Source organism: Zalophus californianus, chromosome 1, assembly GCF_009762305.2.
Source record: "Zalophus californianus isolate mZalCal1 chromosome 1, mZalCal1.pri.v2, whole genome shotgun sequence".
NCBI lineage: Eukaryota > Metazoa > Chordata > Mammalia > Carnivora > Otariidae > Zalophus > Zalophus californianus.
In genome coordinates, this window is record NC_045595.1 from 66,497,167 (window position 1) to 66,516,489 (window position 19,323).

The window sequence follows — 19,323 nt, forward strand, 5'->3', positions numbered from 1 at the left end:
TGTGGATGGGTGAGTCCAAATGCTCCCATCACCTTGCCCTGACTAATGGGATGCTACAACAACCAGGCAGCAAGGATACTGCTCTGTGTGGTTATATACTAAGAACTATAGGAGAAACATGTCTCCCTAAACAGCTTTCTCTGAAAGATCCCTCTGACCCCTTAGAATTCTGCAGTTTTTAAAAAGTTGAATTCAGAGAACATTAAAATTCACCAGGCCCTGGGCCAGCCATGCCCTCATAACAAATGTGAAGAGTATTAGAAGTAGGGACAAGTGTAGCCCTGGATGCCATGGGGCCCTAATCTGGTCTGCACTTGGGACGGTTAGGCAGGGCATGTCCTAGAGCCTGGGCTACATACTCTAGGGCGTGCCTTCCTAACCAAAAGGGCACTTCACTTCAATCTTCACGTCTCGGCTACCCCAGGCAATCCACTGGGGTCCCAAAGGTGCCGTGAGAAGAGCAGATACTCATGCATGAGCACACACCGAGGCAACTGGCACCAGGACCCGCCCACACGCACAGAGCCAGGATGTCACTTGAGGTCTTGGATTTGGGGCCTGTGGAGCTTGCCCAACTACCTTTTAGAGCAGCTCCCCTGAAGTGCTTTCCCATCTGCCTAGCCACAGGAGCCCGGTACCAGGGATGTCTCCCACACCGGGGCCTTCACTGGGCTCCACCTGGTGCAGAGACCGGTGAGGTCTGCAGGCTGCCCCTGGCCAGAGGGCTTTTCCCGCAGTGTACTTTAAAACTTTGGAGAGGTTCGCTGGTTCCCCCGGTGAGCACGCGACCTGGCTGCAACCAGCTCCGGGCTCCAGGAGTCGTGGAAGAACGAGAAAGGACCTACCAGAGTCACCCCTTGTAAGTCGCTACGGGGCTGGAAGTGCCTACAAGGCCTGAAGTGCCTACAAGGCCCGAAGTGCGCGCGCAACCCGTGCCGGGGAGGTACGGCTCTACGCCCCAGTCCGCCCACTCATTCTTGCCTATCACGTCACGCTCCGCGGGCCCTCCCCAATCCGCCCGATCGGTGGAGAGCGCGCGCGAGTACTTCCGCTCCGCCCTCGGACCCGCCCTCCTGCGGCACTGCCCCGCCCCCTGTCTGTGTGGCTTCCAAGTTGGAACGCAAAGGCGCTGGCGCGAAAGGGCTCCGACCCTCCGAGGCTGAAGGGGCACTTTCCCGTCATGCATGCGCTCTGGCCGCCGCTCCAGGCCTGACAGTGGCTGGCTGCTCTTCAGAAGCACAGTCCCTGCCCAGCTCGGCCCGCCACAGGCCCCTTCCTTTCCTCAGCCCTCGACCGGCTCCTCCACCCCCTCTTATTGCAGAGCACCCGGAAATGCCCATTGCCCGGGCCCCCCTCGACGCCAACACCCCCACGTGCCAGGAGGTTGGTCCTCGAGGACCCGCCGCCTGGCTCGCAGGCTCTCAGGCCCAATGCGGATGCGGGTTCTGCCGGCACCCCACGCTCGGAGCCCCCAGCCCCGACCACAGACGCCCCCTCTTGACTCCCGCTCACTCCTGGGCCCTCCAGGATTCTTCCCACTCTGGAACCCCTCTGCCGCCCCACACGCCCCCGGGTTCTTCCTCACACCAGCGCCTGGGACCCCTTGGCGGACCGCCTCCGTGTGTAAGAGACCACTCCTTAGCAGCCTCTACCTCTACACACCGCTGCTCTCCGCGCCATCGTCCCAGACTCCTCGGTCCCCGCCCCCGGACGTCCCTCACCCAGCATCTCCCCCAAGGCATCCTCACGGGACCACCGCTCCCCGCCCCGCAAGTTCCTCCTCTGGCCTTCCCCGGGTGAACATCCCTAGTCAGGGCCCAACCTCGCTCCCGCAGCCGTGCGAGCCCTCCTGGGCCCTCTGGTCCCACAGCGCACACCCCTCTGTACCCCACCCGCACACCCACGGGCCCCCGCTTAGCCCCCCACGCCCCTCACCGCGTCTGCCAGACTCCTCCCCACACCTCTCTCCCCCCACCCCCGGGCCCCTCGCCTCTACCGCCAGAAGCTCTCTGGATCTCCTGCATCGCAAGCCCTGCACCCCACTCGTCTGCCCGAGACCCCCCCCAAGCACACACTCACTCGCACGCTTCTCCCGCCCTCCACTCACCCCGCACCCCTCTGCCCCCCGGGGCCGGCGGGCAGCGCCGCCGCTGGCTGCGGCGACGGAGGCCGGTCTCCGGGCCGGGACACACCCACCCGCCCGCCCTCCTTCTTTCCCTCGCTCCCTCCCTCCTTCCCGCCCGCCCTCCCGCCCTCGCTCGGCGCTCGCTCCTTCCCCCTCGGCCGCTCCCGCTTCCCGCGGCGCCCGGCCTCCCGCTCCGCCTCCCCGTGCGCGGCTCTCCCGGGCGCGGCTCCGGGGTTCATGGTGACGAGGCGGCGGCCGCTCCAGCCCAGCGGCGGCGACGGCGGCGACGGCGGGAGCTGGGGCGCGGGCCCGGGCCGCCTATCCCTGAGCGCGGGGCCGGGCGGCGGGCGCGCCCAGGCGGCGGCGGCGGCTGCGGCGGCTGCGGCGGCTGCGAGCGCCCCCCCGGCCCGCGGCCCCGCGCGCCCCCCGCGCCGCGCCCCCGCGCGCCCGGCTTGCGGGGGGCCGGGCCGGCGGGCGGCCGCCGCGCCGCGCACCCATGGACGGCCCGGCCATCATCACCCAGGTGACCAACCCCAAGGAGGACGAGGGCCGCGCGCGGGGCGCCGGCGAGAAAGGTGAGCTGCCGCGGCGGGCGGGGCCGCGGGCTGGGGGCGGGCGCACTCCCCGCGCCGCTGCCGGAGTTGGGCGCCGTGCGCCTGTCCCGGCCTGGGGGAGGGGTGCGCCGGCGCCAGAGGGTGCGTGGGTGTGGGGGTGCGCCCGCGGGCTAGACTGTGAGCGGGTGGCGGTGACCCTGAGGGGCTGCGAGTTTGGGTTTGCGCTCCGCTGACCGAGAAGTTGTGAGTGTGTGTGTGTGTGTGTGTGTGTGTGTGTCTTGCTGGCAGTCTGTGAGTGCGTGTGCCCTGGTAGGTTTTGTGTGTGCATGAGACTGAGAGGTGGTAAGGGGGTGTGCACCTACCAGAGAGGTGCTGAGTATGCTGTGCACCTGACAGGTTGTGAGTGTGTATATGTGCCTGGTGGATTCTGAGTGTGCGCACTTATGTGTGTGTGCACACACCAACTGAGATTGTAAGGGTGTGTATGCACCTACCAGAGAGGTTGTGAGTGCAGGTTTTCCTGCCAGGCCATGAGTTTTTGTATGTAGCCGACTAAGAGGTTGTGGAGTGGGTATGTGTGTGTCTGCCTGAGCGTGAGCCTGCATAAGGGTTATATGTATGTTCCCTCCTGACGGAGTGTGTGTGTGTGTGTGCGTGCAGTGTGTGCTGGCAGGTTGAATAAGTTGTGTCCATGGACGGGAAGGGTGTATGTGTTTGTGCACTCATACACAGGAAGGCTGTGCGCCTGCTTGTGTCGCAGGTGTGCACCACTGAGGCTGTGTGCCTGGGTGTTTTAGTTGGTGGTGCAAGTCCTGGGGGGGAAGGAGGGGGATGGGCAGTGCCTAAGCCGTCCCCCCCTTTTGCTACTGTGTAGTCTCAGTGACACCAGCCTGTTGGGAGTGCCAACAAGGTCTGGTTCTCCCTGGGCCCTTTTAGGTCCTGCTTCTAACGGGCACTCAGAGAGCCCTTAGGGTGCCAGGTGTGTCCCTTCCCTCTGTGCTGCAATGCCTGGTTTTATTTTAGCACATTTGACCCCAACACCGTCTTCTCTTTCCTTCTGGTTCTTCTTTGTGTCTCTTACCCTCTCTGAAACTTGGCATCCCCTTTTCTCGCGGGGGACGTGAGAGTATGCCCTGCTTACTGTCCCTCTAGTGAGTTGTCCTGAGGTTTTGAAGGGCTGAGGAATCTGGCTTGTTCTGTTCTGGTGACTAAAGCCCTGCCTCCCTCTCTTTCTGCTGTGTGCCCCCAAAACACCTGGATTGATGTCAGGAGCAGCCCACCAGGACACCCTCCCCTCACCCAGCCTTCCCTGGCCACAGCCAACTTTGGGAAAGAATCAGATTTCTTTCCATGTGTTATCACCCTTGCTGTGCCAGTGGGGTAAGGTGTGCAGCCCTTCTGAGGACCCTCCCTCCCACAGTATGGGGTGGGAGAAAACAAGCCTCTCTCTCTTTCCAAGCAGGGACCACTGGGCAAGCCCATTGGAAGATGCAAGAAAGCGCCAGAGGTATCCTCAGATTGGGTATTTATCAACCCATTTGCACTTTTGTAGACCATAAACATTATGTGTTTACAGACTTGTTTTCTTTTATGTAGAAATAGAAATCAAACTCCCCCAGGCATTTTTTCTGTGCCTCACAAACTGGCTAAAAAATTATGCAAAGAGGGTGCTTCAGGTGAATCTCTTACGTCTCCCTGGGGCCCAAGTGGGCAACACATAGGTTCCTGCCATTGGGGGCTGTCAGTTCTTGGGGCCCTGGCGTGCAAGCTCTGGGCTGGGTGTGTCCTCTTGGGGAAGGTTTAGTGAGAGGCATGAGGGTGGTTTGATATCTGTGCTTCTCACCCACTCCGGATTGATTGCTTTGTGTGATGCTTTGCCAGAGAGAGAATCCACAGCTCCTGCGAGGAGAGGTGTGGCATAAAGGAGGGAAATATTTGTCAGGGTCTCAGCCCTCCTGCTGCCCCCAATCTGAGTCCCAGAGCGGGATCCTCCCCAACTTTCTCTTTTCCTCTAGCTGCTAGGCTTTTTAAAGTAGAGTCAGTTTAGCCAAAATCCAACCATGTACACTCAAGGATGGTGCTTGTTCTCTTCAACCTGTTTACATTGCTTTTCATGACGATCTTTTATTATCTTTAACAGCTTATTTTGTTTGTTTTCTAGTGTCAGGTCGGCTGATTGTTAACTGATGAGGCGAATACTTGCTGCTCTGGGATGGAGTGGCTAGCTATAATAGGTTTTTCTTGCTGAAGCATTAAAATAGGGCTCAGTTCAGCTTTTCACTTTAAAAAATGGGGGAAAAATTGGTCAATTACAATGTGGCAATAAACTTCATGGCCAGACTTTGGAACAGCTTCTTCAGATTCCTAATCCACTGAACAGGTTCAGCAGTGTTTCTAGCTTAAGCACATTGATCTATTTAGATAGGCACAATATAGTTTACCTACTTTTAATTTTAGGTAAACACTTAATCACTTTGTTTTTGTTTATGGGGCCTGGAATGCTGTAAGTTTTTGTGGTAGGAAAGAAACTATTGGTTTTATTTATTTATTTATTTATTTTAAGATTTTATTTATTTGACAGAGAGAGAGACAGCAAGAGAGGGAACACAAGCAGGAGGAGTGGGAGAGGGAGAAGCAGGCCTCCTGCCAAGCAGGGAGCCTGATGCGGGGCTCAATCCCAGGACCCCGAGACCATGACCTGAGCCGAAGGCAGACGCTTAACGACTGAGCCATCCAGGTGCCCCAAGAAACTATTGGTTTTAAAAGCTTACTTTCGTCATTTATTCTGTGAAACAGGAATAAAAATGCTACTCTTGGATTTGATATGAGGGTTAAATGAGATGATGTACGTTAAGGACTCTGCCTGGTGTGCCACTATTCCATAAGCCTTTCTTTAGGTGTAGATTTGTTTAAAAAAAAAAGTACTAATAAATATGGGCTATGGTGTTTTGCCCGAGTTGAATTACTTCTTGACACGTTGACACAGTAGTGTATGGTGCACTACTTGAAGATGACTGTCAGGATTGTCACTGTCAGCCTGGCCTGTCAGGGAAGATGTATTTCTTACTTGTGTTGGATTGGGTTGATAATATAAAGATGCAGAGACAGATTTCCATGTGAGTTCAACTCAGTCTGCTTTGCTATCTACAAATTTACTCTTACAAATCAATAAGAAAAAAATCATAAGAAAAAGCTAAACAATACAGCAGAAAAGTGGACAAGGGAGGTAGGAACAAGGAAGTCATAGACGAGGAAATCTGTTCGATAAATGTATGAAATGATGCTCTTCTTCATGTGAAATAGTTTCATGCGTCAGCTTGGCTGAACATTTAAATGACAACAAAGTAAATAAAAGTTTTGGGAAATCGACACTCTTATAGACTTTTGTTAGGAAATAAAATAAGTACTTTTTAGAGAGTATTTTAGTACTGAATTCTTTAGGAATGCATTTGGCTGCAAGTAAAAGAAAATCAGGCTTATACTATGGCTTAAACCAATAGGAGTTTAGTTACCATAACAAATAGTCTAGAGGTAAGCTCCTGCTGGCTTTGGTTCAGCAACTCATTGATAGCAGGACTGACATCACGGTGATTCTCTAGGCTTTCCTTCAGTGTTGTAACATGGCTGCCACCCCTCCAAAAACCACAGCCACTTTTAGGGCGGAAAAAAGGGACAGTGCCAGTCACGTCTATCCCTTTTACCTGGAAAGCAAAAAAACGTTCCTAGGGACTACTCAGCAAACTTTTGCTGATGTTTACTTAGCTAGAACTGGGTCACATGGCCACCCCTAGCTGCAAGCGAAGTGAGTTTGTTATGGGAGGCATGAGATGATTAGAAATGGGTGGGAACAGGTATTGGTTGGCCAATCAACAATACTGGCATACCTTCAATGCTTCGGGTCTACTTCTGGGATTTTGTCCTAGGGAAATGTCCTCATATGTGATCAAAGAAACATGTACAAGCATTTTCCCTGATGGGCGTATTACTTGCCTAGCAAAAAAATCCATTCTGAGTTACTTTTTTTTATAAGGTGAGAAATGTAAATTCAGTTTGTTTTTGTTTTTGTTTTGCCTCTGGCTGCCTAGTTGCTTCAGCCCCATTTGTTGGAAAGACTATCCTTCCTCTTTTGAATTTCTTTTGCATCTCTGTCAATCTCTGTCAGTCAGTTCAGTGTGGGTCTCTTTCTGGGTTCTTGATTTTGTTCCACTCATCTCTGTGCCTGTACATCTGTTTATACTGTGCAGTCTTGATTACAGTAGCTATGTATGAACTCTTGAAATAGAAGAGACTGATTCCTCCAATTTTTGTTCTTTTTCAAAAATTGTTTTAGCTGTTCTAGTTCTGTTGTTTTTCTATATGCATTTTACAATAGTCTTGTCTATATCTGCAAAAAGTCTTGTTGGGATTTTGATAAGAATTTTATTAGACCTGTGTATAAATTTGGGGACAACTGACATCTTTACGATGTTGAGTCTTCCAATCCATGAACACATTATATTTCTCTATTCATTTAGATATTCTTTGATTCTTTCATCAGGGTTGTATAGTTTTCAGCATATAAGTCCTGTTGATGTTTTGTCAGATTTACATTTAAATATTTCTCTCTCTCTTTCTTTTTAAGATTTTATTTATTCATTTGAGAGACAGAGAGCAAGCACAAGAGAGCATGAGCCAGGGGGAGGGGCAGCGGGAGAGGGAGAAGTAGACTCCCCACTGAGCAGAGAGCCCCATGCAGGACACCATCCCAGGACCCCAGGATCATGACCTGAGCCGAAGGCAGAAGCTTAACAGACTGAGCCACCCAGGCGCCCTTCTCTCTCTCTGTTTTTAAGTGATCATATTGTACTTTTAATTTTGGTCCGAGTATTCAATGCTAGTATGTAGAAATATAATTGATTTTTGTATGTTTGTCTTATATCCTGTGACCTTGCTGAGTTCACATATTAGTTGTAAGAGGCTTTGTCGATTTCTTGCAGTTTTTTAACATAGAAAACATCATCAAATAAGAACATTTATATTCCTTCATTTCTGATTTGTGAACTTTTTATTTCTTTTTCTTGCTTTATTGCACTCACTAGAACTTCCAGAAGTATGTTGAACAATAGTGGGGAGATTGGACAACCTCGCCTTGTTCCCAGTGGGAAGCCATTCAGTCTTTTACCATGAAGTATAATGTCAGCTGTAGGTTTTTTTGTAGAAAATCTTTATCAGGTTGAGGAAATTTCCCTGTATTTCTATTTTTCTGAAAGCTTTTATCAAAAATGGATGTTATTTTGTCATGTGCTTTTTGTGCATCAACTGATATGGTCATGTGAGTTTTTGTCTTTGGTCTGCTAATGTAGTAGATTATATTGATGGATTTTTGAATATTGAACCAGCCTTCCATCCCTACAATAAACCTCATGGTTTTATGAGGTATATAATTCTTTTTATATATTGATGAATTCTGTTTGTTAAGAAATTTTACATCTGTATTCATGAGTGATACTGTTTCTTTTTTTTGCATTGTCTTTAATCTGATTTGGTATCAGCTTCACAAAATAAATTGGGAAGTGTTCTTTTTTTTTTTTCTGGAAGAGATTATGCAGAATAGGTGTTCATTCTCCAATGAGATCATCTGGGCCTGGAGATTTCTTTTGGGGGGAGTTTTTAACTACAAATTCAATTTCCTTAATAGTTATAGAGATATTCAAATTATCTCTTTCATATTGGCTAAGTTATAGGTGCTTTTTTTTTCAAGATTTAATCCATTTCACATAATTTGTCAAATTCATGTGTAGAATTGTTCATAGTATCATTCCCATATTACCTGTTTGATGCCTGCAGGGTTTGAAGTGATATACTCTGTTTCATTCCTGATATTGGTAATTTTTGTCATTCTTGCTAGAGGTTTCTCAATTTTCTTGATCTTTTCAATGACCCAGCTCTTTGCTTCATTAATTTTCTCTATTGCTTTTATGCCTTCAACTTCAATGATTTCTGTTATTTTCTTTTTTATTTCCTTCCTTCTGCTTGATTTGGGTTTATTTTGCTCTTTTTCTTGGTTCTTGGAGGAGAGCTTAGATTATTGATTTGAGACTTTTCTTCTTTTTTTTTAATGTTTATTCATGAGAGTCAGAGAGAGAGAGAGAGAGAGAGAGAGGCAGAAGCAGAGGGAGAAGCAGGGAGCCCGATGCAGGACTCAATCCCAGGACCCTGGGATTATGACCTGAACTGAAGGCAGACACTTAACCATCTGAGCCACCCAGGCGCCCTGAGACTTTTCTTCTTTTCTAATGTATGCATTTAGTGCTACAAATTTTTCTCTTAACTCTACTTTTGCAGTGTCCCACAAATTCTGATGTTACATTTTCACTTTCACTCAGTTCAATGTATTTTTTTAAAAAATGGACTATTTTTTAGGGCAGTTTCAGGTTCACAGCAAAATTGAGTAGAAATTAGAGAGAGTTCCCATATAACACTGACCCCACACACGCACAGCCTCCCTCCACTATCAGTATCCTGCACCAGAGTGGTACATTTACTGCACTCTATGAACCTGCATTGACACACTGTTACCACCAAGTTCACAGTTTATATTATGGCTCACTCTTGGTGTTTTACATTCTATGGGTTTTTTTTTTTAAAGATTTTATTTATTTATTTGAGAGAGAGAATGAGAGAGAGAGAGCATGAGAGGGGGGAGGGTCAGAGGGAGAAGCAGACTCCCCGCCGAGCAGGGAGCCTGATGTGGGACTCGATCCTGGGACTCCAGGATCATGACCTGAGCCGAAGGCAGTCGCTTAACCAACTGAGCCACCCAGGCGCCCCATTCTGTGGGTTTTGACAAATGTGTCATGGCATGTATCCACCATTAGAGTATCATACAGAGTAGTTTCACTGCCCTAAAAATCCTCTGTGTTCTGTTTATTCATTCCTCCCTCCCCGCAACCCCTGGCAACCACTGATCTTTTTACTGTTTCCGTAGTTTTGCCTTTTCCAGAATGTTACATAGTTGGAATCATACAGTATGTAGCCTTTTCAGATTGGCTTCTTTAACTTGGTAGTATGCATTTAAACTTCCTCCATGTCTTTTCATGGCTCATTTCTTTCTAGAGTAGAATAGTATTCCATTGTATGGATGCACCATAGTTTTTCCATTTACCTACCAAAGGACATCTCAGTTGCTTCCAGGTTTTAGCAGTTATGAATAAAGCTGCTATAAACATCTGGGTGCAGGTTTTCCAGGAGACACAAGTTTTCAGCTCCTTTGGATAAATAGCAAGGAGCACCATAGTAAGAATATTTTTAGTTTTGTAAGAAACTGCCAAACTGTCTTCCAACGTGGCTGTTCCATCTTTAGTTTTCAGAAGTTTAGTTATGATATGTCTTGGTGTGGATTTCTTTGGGTTTATCCTGTTTGGATTTAGCTCAGCTTCTTGAATTTGTAGTTTGTGTCTCTTGCCAAATTTGGAAGTTTTCAGCCATTATTTTCTGAAATATGTTTTCAGCGTTGCCGTTTCTCTTCTTCTGGGACGCTGATGACACAAATATTAAATCCTTTGCTATAGACCATGGGTTTATCAATACTAACTATTCTTTTTTCTTTTCTCTGTATTAATTCAGATTGGATAATTTCTATTGTCCTATCTTCAGGTTCATTCATTTGTTCCTAGTTCCCTCCATGCTGCTAGATAGCTCCCATTCACTGAGCTTTTTATTTCAATTTTTGTATCTTTTAGTTCTAAATCTTCCATTTAGTTTTTCTTTATATCTTGTATTTTCTCTCTTGAGGCTTTCTGTTTCTTTGCTGAGCCTTTCTATTTTCCTCGTTTGCTTTAAAGTGTTCCTAATTGCTTTTATCATAGCTGCTTTAAAATCTTTGTCAGATAAGTATAACATCTCTGTCATCTTGGTGTTGGCATCTATTGATTGTCCTTTTTCATTCAATTTGAGAATTTCTGGTTCTTGGTATAATAAATGAATTACAGTTGAAACCTGGACATTTTCATACTGTGTCATAAGACTCTGGGTCTTATTTAAACCTTTGTTTTATTTGGTTTTCTCTGAACTGCTCTAGCAGAGAAGGGAGAGCACTGCCTCATTATGCCATATAGATGTAGAAGCCCAGGATCTCTACTTGGCCTCTTTTGACACCCTGCTGGGCATGGAGGGAGTTTCAGCTCCCACAGGGTCTCTACTGAACTGCAGTGGGAGGGTGATGGGAAAGCCCTGACTCTTCCTTTGCCTCCTCTAACACTGCCCCAGTGGGAGAGGGGGAGTACTTCATTATTGCTAGGCAGGGATGGAAGTCCAAGCTGGCCACGTGGTCTACACTGACACCTCTGGAGACGAGGAGGCTATATACCAGTTGGTCAGGGATGAAAGTTCCTGCTCCCTACTTGGCCCTCTCTGACACTACCCCAGCCACCTTCCACTCTGATGACATGGAATTCTAGGTACCCATCAGATTTTGCTGGCAGTGTGTGTGTGTGTGTGTGTGTGTGTGTGTGTGTGTGTGTGTGTGTGTGTGTGTGTGGTTGGCTACAGTAGAGCAGTTATTGTCTGAAAGTTTTCTGTCTTGCTAGACTATCCCCTTTCTGGTCTTGGGTTATAAAGAATAGTCTTTTGAGGGAACTCTTGCCTGCAACTGTTGGTGTTCGCTTTATCCAGCTTCTTCAGCTAAGTCTGGGCTATTAGAGAGAAAAAGAAACCCCAGAGATCACTGCAATGTCATTTCAAGTCACAAAGTCCCTAGCTGGTCTTATCTTCTTTCCACCTTTCAGAGTCTTCTTATGTTTACTTTATAAACAGTGTCCAAGGTTTTTAGTTATATTTAGTAGAAAGAATAAGAAGAAATATGTCTACTCCATGTACCTGGAAGCAGAAGCCCCTGATTAGCTTTTAGACTGATCCAAAGTAGTATTTTAAGAAAGACTGGAGTTGGAAAGTTTTCATTTTAAAGGTTTATTTCAACACTGTGTAATGTAAAAGTCAAGGTGAGTTAGTGCTTTGAGAATATTGATTGTCCCCTAAAAAGAGACAGGATAATGAATTCAGTGTGAAATCAAGGCTAGATCAGTAGGGCTTCAGTGACAACTGTTGTTTAAATAACCTTAAAAAGATGCATTCATAAGCTTTGGTCTTAACACCAGAATTTTAGATCAGAGTTCATAATATCTTGATTTAAATGTATTTTTGATCTAATATTCCATTTGATTGGCAAGCATGTTTAAACTCATATCTTTGATTTTATTTCTCAAGCAAGAAAGCATCAATTTAAGTAAATAGAAATGTTTTCATAGGTTAGACACAGAGGAGCTTATCTCTGAATTTAGCACTCATGACTGCCCGGACATGGCTTGCTGGCCAGTGACTGAAAAAGTCTGCTTTCAGTCTGGGCTGCTCTGGAAGGAGGTTTTAGGGCTTCAGAAACGAGCAGACTGCACTTGACAGTTGGAGAGTGGTGCCATTTAGAATGGCAGGACTGGGTTTTCAGAAGGGACCACAGAGCCTCGTGTTTAATTCTGAGGTAGGTATGTATGTATGTATTTATTTATCTACTTAGCTAGCTATCTTCCAGTTTTATTGAGATGCAATGGACATCCAGCACTCTTTAAGCTTAAGTTATACGGCATGATGACTTACAGACATACCTATTGTGAAATGATTACTACAATAAGTTTAGGTTACATCCTTCACCTTGTATAATTACAAAACAGAAAATTCCTTTTTTTTTTCCTTATGATAAGAACTTTTAGGATTTTCTCTCTTAGCAACTCTGAAATATACCATACAGCAGTGTTAACCATAGTCATCATGTTATACGTTACATCCCCGGTGCTTATTTATCTTGTAACTGGGAGTTTACAAGTTTGTTTCTTATGATCATGTTCACCCAGTCCCCCTCCCTGACTCCCTGCCTCTGGCAACCACAAAGCTGATCGCTTTTTCTATGAATTTGGTTTTTTTGGATACCTCATATGAGTGAGATCATATAGGATTTATCTTTGTCTGTCTGACTTACTTCACTTAGCATAATACCCTCAAAGTCCATCCATATTGTTACAAAGGGCAGGATTTTCTTCTTTTTATAGCTGCATAACATTCCATTGTATAGGCATACACCACATCTTTATCCATTCCTCTACCAATGGACACTTAGGTTGTTTCCATGTCTTGGCTATTGTGAATAATGCAGCAGTCAGCATGGGGTGGGGGCAGATGTCTCTTTGAGATGGTGATTTTGTTTCCTTTGGATATATACCCAGAAGTTAGGTAAATGCCTTTTTCTCTTTTAGTGAAGTTAAGGGTAGAGGAAGTGGGATACATGACAGTAGCAGTGGGTTCACTGGGTCTTTTCAGCCAGGAACTGGCAGAAGTCAGGAAACACTCTGGTCACCAATGATTCTAGACTTAAATATACATATATATTTTTTTTAATGTATTTTTTTGTTTTATTTATTCATTCGAGACACAGAGTTACACACAGAGAGAGAGAGAGAGAATGAGCAGGGGGAGAAGCAGAGGGAGGGGGAGAAGCAGGCTCCCCGCCGAGCAGAGAGCCCGATGTGGGCCTCGATCCCAGGACCCTGGGATCATGAACTGAGCCTAAGGCAGATGCTTAACCATCTGAGCCACCCAGGTGCCCTACATATATATTTTTAATGTATGTTTTTTTCACTTGCTTTGTCAGTAACGTATGGTGCTAGGGTCAGGGAATGTAAGGAGTCTCGAGTAATATTAAAGGTATGATATATAACTTCAAACTTATTTTCCAGATCTTAAATCTTGATCTATCAGACGTTTAATGTTTAGTATTTTAATGACCTGCCTTTCTTTTTAAAATCTACTTTCTTTAAAAAAAATAAAATAAAAAAAATAAATAAAATCTACTTTCTTTAAATAGTTTTCTTCCCTTTAATCTTTTAACATACACTTTCCTATTTTCAAAAAAGTCAAGATACATATTCAGTGCTATATTTAAAATAAAATAAAGCAAATATTTGCCTTTATGGCTCTGAAATGACATCATATAATGGAGCAAAGGCTTAGGAACTCTTTGTAGCACTAGGTTGGGATGTGGACATTTTTGTGTTTGGGATCAGGACTGCAAACACTAGGGGCATAGTTCTCTGAAATCAGGGCATAATAAACAGTGGTCTTTATGGATGCTAAGGATTATGTAATCACCTAAGTAACAGCTCATTTTGTTTCTAAGTAGCTACTTCAAGTTAAAAACTGAAAGGTTTCTTTGTAATTATGATTTGTGTTAAGGCTATTTGCCAAAATGTGTTAAAATCCTGGTACCCAAAGCACTTTAAAAACTTAAGGGAAATGGCTTAACATTTGATGACTGATACTATCCTTATTTTTCATAATTAGTATTTAACTTAAGCTTTAAATGTTTCAGGGTATCTTGAAGAAAAAACTGCACCGCCTTGTCAACATGGCTTGAATGAAATGTAGCCTTTTAGTACCAGAGAGAAGTCAGTGTTCCAATGAGAACGTATACTGTACTTTACATTGAATAGAATATCTCCTGCATTCTGATCAAGATTCAGCTTTCACGCTTAGCATATCATTAAATTTGTTCTGAGGATTTGGCTCACTTATGTTCAAGTCAGAAACCATTGACCTTAATTCCATAGACTTCAGTCAGAGCCATATTTTCTTTCCTCTTTTTGAGGAAACGGCTCAACACATTCATTTTGGTTTTGGTTAGAATAAATACATTTCATAGCAGTTATCAAACAAGTATGCAATTTGAGTAGCTTATTAACTCAGTTAGATGTTTAAACAGTTATTAGTGAGCATTAATTTTTCTACTCTGCTGTATACCCAGTATCACTGCCATAGGCCTGACTTCTTTTTTAATTTTTTTAAGTTTGTATTTATATCGAGGTAAATTTGCGTACACTAAAAATCACTCTTTTTGGTGTAACCCAAGGTTACAAATTTCTGCGAGTGCTGACAAACTCGAGCAGCTATATAACCACCTCCACAGTCAAGGCAGAGAATATTAACATCAGTCTCAAAATACTCCCGGTGCCCCACTGCACCCATCCTCCTTCTATACTCAGCCCCCAACAATGACCCCATTCTCTCCCCTATTGTTTTTTGCCTTTTCTGGAATGACATACACTAAATGGAATGATGTAATATGTAGCCTTTTGAGTTTGGCTTCTTTCATTTAACCTGATGCTTTTGAAACTCATTCAGATGGTTGCATATATCTTTCGTTTGTTTGCATTTATTGCTGGGTGGTATTCACTTGTATGGAAGCACCACAGTTTAAAGGTACATGTTTCACGTGGCGCCTGGGTGGCTCAGACGGTTAAGCGTCTGCCTTCGGCTCAGGTCATGATCCCAGGGTCCAGGGATCGAGCCCCGCATCGGGCTCCTGGCTCAGCAGGGAGCCTGCTTCTCCCTCTCCCTCTGCCTCTCCCCCTGCTCATGCTCTCTCTCTCTCTCTCTCTCTGTATCTCTGTGTCTCAAACAAATAAGTAAAAAAATCTTAAAAAAAAAAAGTATATGTTTCACTTTATAAAAAAACTGCCAAGTTATTTTCCAAAGTGGTGGTACCATTTTGCATTTCCATCAGCAGTATATTACAGTTCCAGTTGCTCTACATCCTTGTCGGTACTTGGCCCTGTCAGTTTTTAATTTTAGCCATTGTAGTAGGTTTCTAGTGGTATCTTGTCATTGTTTTAATTTGTATTTCCCTAACAACTGATAGTGCTGAGATTCTTTTTATGTGCTTGCATGCCATGTAAATAAATTCTGTGCTAAGTTGTCTGTTCAAATTGTTTCCCAGTTTTAGAAAATGAGATTGATCTCTTTTTTAAAAGATTTATTTATTTATTTGAGAGAGAGAGCACATGTGAGCAAGCAGGGGGAGGGGCAAAGGGAAAGGGAGAGAGAGAAACCTCAAGCAAACTCCCCTCTGAGTGCAGAGCTTGACATGGGGCTCCATGCAGGGCTCGAACCCAGACCCTGAGATCATGACCTGAGTCAAAATCAAGAGTTAAAGTAAAGCCACCCAGGCACCCCATGGATTGTTTGATTTCTTTTTATTGAGTTAGAAGATTCTTTATATATTCTGGATACACATTCTTTGAATGAATATGTTTTATAAGTATTTTCTCTCAGTCTTTGGTTTGTCTTTTCATTCTCTTAGCAATGTCTTTTATTTTCCAATTTTTAACTTGTGGTGAAATACACACAACATAAAATTTACCATCTTAACCATTTTTAAGTGTACAATTCAGAGGTGTTAAGTACACTCACACTGTTGTGCAACCATCACCACCATCCATCTCCAGAACTCTCTTCATCCTGCAACACTGAAATGCTGTACCCATTACACTAACTCCCCATCCCCCCTCACCCTAGCTCCTGGTAACCACCATTCTACTTTCTGCCTCTGATTTTGACTATACTGGGTACCTCATGTAAGTAGAGGCAGGCAGTATTTGTCTTTTTATGACTGGCTTATTTAACTTACTATAATGTCATCAAGGCTGATGTCTGTTGTAGCATGTGCTATAATTCCCTTCCTTTTTAAGGCTGAGTAATATTCCATTGTATATACAGTTAGTTGACCCTTGAATAATTCAGAGGTTAAGGGCACTGACCTGACGCAGTTGAAAATCCACATGTAACTTTTGACTCCACAACAACTTAAACTGCTAATAGCCTTCTCTTGACAGGAAGGCTTACTGATAGCATGAACAGACAATTAATACATATTTTGTATGTTATATGTATTATATACTATATTCTTACAATAAAGTAGGCTGGAGAAAATATTGAGAAAATCATTAAGACAGAGTACATTTACATTATCATATGTAAAAAAATCCACATATAAGTGGACCCATATAGTTCAAACCTATGTTTTTCAGGGGTCAGTTGTATATATACTGTATATATGTTATATATATGTTTTTTATATGCTATATATATACAGTACATACGTATATATATCATACATATTGTATAAATTTTATATACCACATTTTGCTTAATTATTCATTTGTCAGTGGACACTGGGTTGCCTCCATGTTTTAGTCATTGTGAATGGGTATATATCCAAAAGTGGAATTGCCGCATCATACGGTAATTCTATGTTTAATTTTTCAGGACCAGCCATACTGTATTCCATAGCAGTTACACCATTTTACATCCCTTCAGGTATATAAGGATTCAAAATTTTCCACATCCTTGCCAATACTTGTTATTTTGGTCTTTTTGATAGCAGCTACCCTAATGGGCGTGAGATGCTGATGTCTTCTGAAGAGCAGAAATTGAGGTTTATTTGTTTGCATATGGATGTTGCGATTGTTTCTGCCTCATTGATTGAAAAGACCATCCTTTCTCTATTGTACTGCCTTTGAACCTTTATTAAAAATCAATGGACTACATATAGGTGGGTCTATTTCTGGATTCTGAACTCTCCTTAAATTTTGATCACCTCCTTAATGTGAAGTGGTGTTAAGCTTAATATAGTGGCAGCCCTCCCTCAGAAGTAAATTTTTAGTCATGATTTAAGCAGAAGAGAAGACCAAGACATTTTACAGTCTGGCAGGGAAGATTTACTCTGCATTTTGTGGTGAGGGGGGCTCTGAAAGACAAAACCTATGACTTTTCCAGTCTTTTCTTAGGAACTTACCCAAACAGATTTTGCATCGTGTATCTTTTTTTTTTTTCAGATTTAGATTTGGGGCTGAGTGTTTCTTCTAATCTTGAGTATCCTTCTACAGAAAGCTAATACAAAAGTACAAGATAAGATAAATAAGCATTTGAGTTGAAAATATAGTCTCCCATAGTTATACAATAGTATAAAAATAGTGACTATCTTGATGGAGTCTAAGCGAACAAAGGAGTAGAATAGCACTAGGACAGAGAAATGTACCGAAGCTCCAGCCCTGCGGATACCTTTCAGGCTGTCCGCAGATGTCTGGGGTGGTGGAGGCAGGGAGAAGTGCTTATACTACCCGAAACAAAAGGGCAGAACCAGCTCCATTCACTGGATAGCTTCATTGCTTTTGTCCCCACGTAAGTAAACAGGTGAAACTTTCCCAAGAAAGAAGTCCTCATCCAGGAGTTGTGACCCAGTTTGTATAGAGATCACAGTTGTGCTGGCCATTAATGTTAAGATGTCACTTAGAACATGATATAGAGATGATCAGAGTCTCAGAGATGGGAGAGCCCGGGCAAAGGGCTAATATCCTTTTCTGTCTTCCTACCTCTTATCTGAGCTCTCATTCCAGCTCTTCATCTGTGAGGCTGCTGGAGGTAAATTTCTAAAGCACAGCTCTGCTCATGCTACTGCCTACTTAATTCCGTTCTGTTTCTCTATGATTCCCCATTGGCCCCAAGACAGGAACATGATGTTTTATATATCCTGTAAGCCCTTCATGGACTGACCCTAGACCACCTTTACAGTCTCCTGTCCAGGGACTCCTCTTCTACACTCTAATGAACTACTTGCTGAGCCCAAGCAGGCTGTGATTTTTTTGCTCCATTGGCATGTACTGATTCACCTTACTGGAATGCTTTTTCCCTTACGTGACTGATGGATTCTTAGTCCTCCTCTAAGATCCAGCTCAAGTATCGCTCACTTTCTCTTGACACCTCCTTGTACTGCCTGAGCAGGATGCGGTAAATAGAATGTAACGTTCGAAGGCATAGGCTTGGGTTTGAATTCCATCTCCATCATTATGAATTGTGTGAACTTTCACAAATTAGTTAATCTCTCTGAGCCTTGATTTTATTGTATTTTTTTTAAAGATTTTATTTATTTGACAGAGAGAGACACTGAGAGAGGGAACACAAGCAGGGGAGTGGGAGAGGGAGAAGCAGGCTTCCCGCAGAGCAGGGAACCCGATGCGGGGCTCGATCCCAGGACCCTGGGATCATGACCTGAGCCGAAGGCAGACTCTTTAACGACTGAGCCACCCAGGCGCCCCTGCGCCTTGATTTTATAGTAGCTAATCCTTCATAGGATTATTAAGAGGATTAAACGGTATATGTGTATTTATATAATGCATATCAAAATACGTAAGTGTCTGATAAACATTTCTTCTTGTTATTATTCATATTATTTCTAATTCATTTATTTAGAAGCATTTATTGAGCACTCACTATATGTTGTTCACCCATACCAGGTGCCTGGGATGCACAGATGAATGAGACCTGCCCATAGATTTGAAGTGTTCAAGCATAGTGCTCTAAGAAGAAGATACACAAAGTGCCATGGAAACTATTACTTATTTTATGCCCACTGTATGCCAAGTACTTTACATGCATATCTCATTTCATCCTCCAACAACCTTTAGATGTAGGTATTATAATCCATATTTATATCGGTGGAAACAGACTACTTAACCTTAGAGAGGTTAAGTAACTTGCTTATATGATGTAGATAGACCTACCAAGTAGTAAAGCCAGGAGTCAAACCTGGTGTGTGTGACTCCGTTAAAAGGAAACTTAGGAAATATTTGGAGAATACCATAAGCTCAAAAGATTTACATCTTCAAAGACAGCAACCATATTTTTCCAAAAGATGCTTCTTTTTGCTTCTGCCAGAGGCGGCATATTTAACAGGATAAATTCTAGGGCTCACCCAAGTTGACAGGCCACATTTTCTTACAATTCATG

The 19,323-nt window shown here is 44.2% G+C and overlaps 1 protein-coding gene across 8 annotated transcripts in view; it reads left to right on the forward strand.

Annotated features, from left to right (window-relative positions):
- The first annotated feature begins 2,581 nt into the window (after window positions 1–2,581).
- CTDSPL (CTD small phosphatase like) overlaps window positions 2,582–19,323 on the forward strand; it is a 112,085-nt gene continuing 95,343 nt past the window's right edge. For all 8 annotated transcript variants that reach the window (XM_027585434.2, XM_027585435.2, XM_027585437.2 and 5 more), the window contains exon 1: window positions 2,582–2,700. In XM_027585434.2, coding sequence (XP_027441235.2) covers window positions 2,622–2,700 — 79 coding nt within the window. In that variant the 5' untranslated portion in view covers window positions 2,582–2,621. The remainder of the gene's footprint in view (window positions 2,701–19,323) is intronic.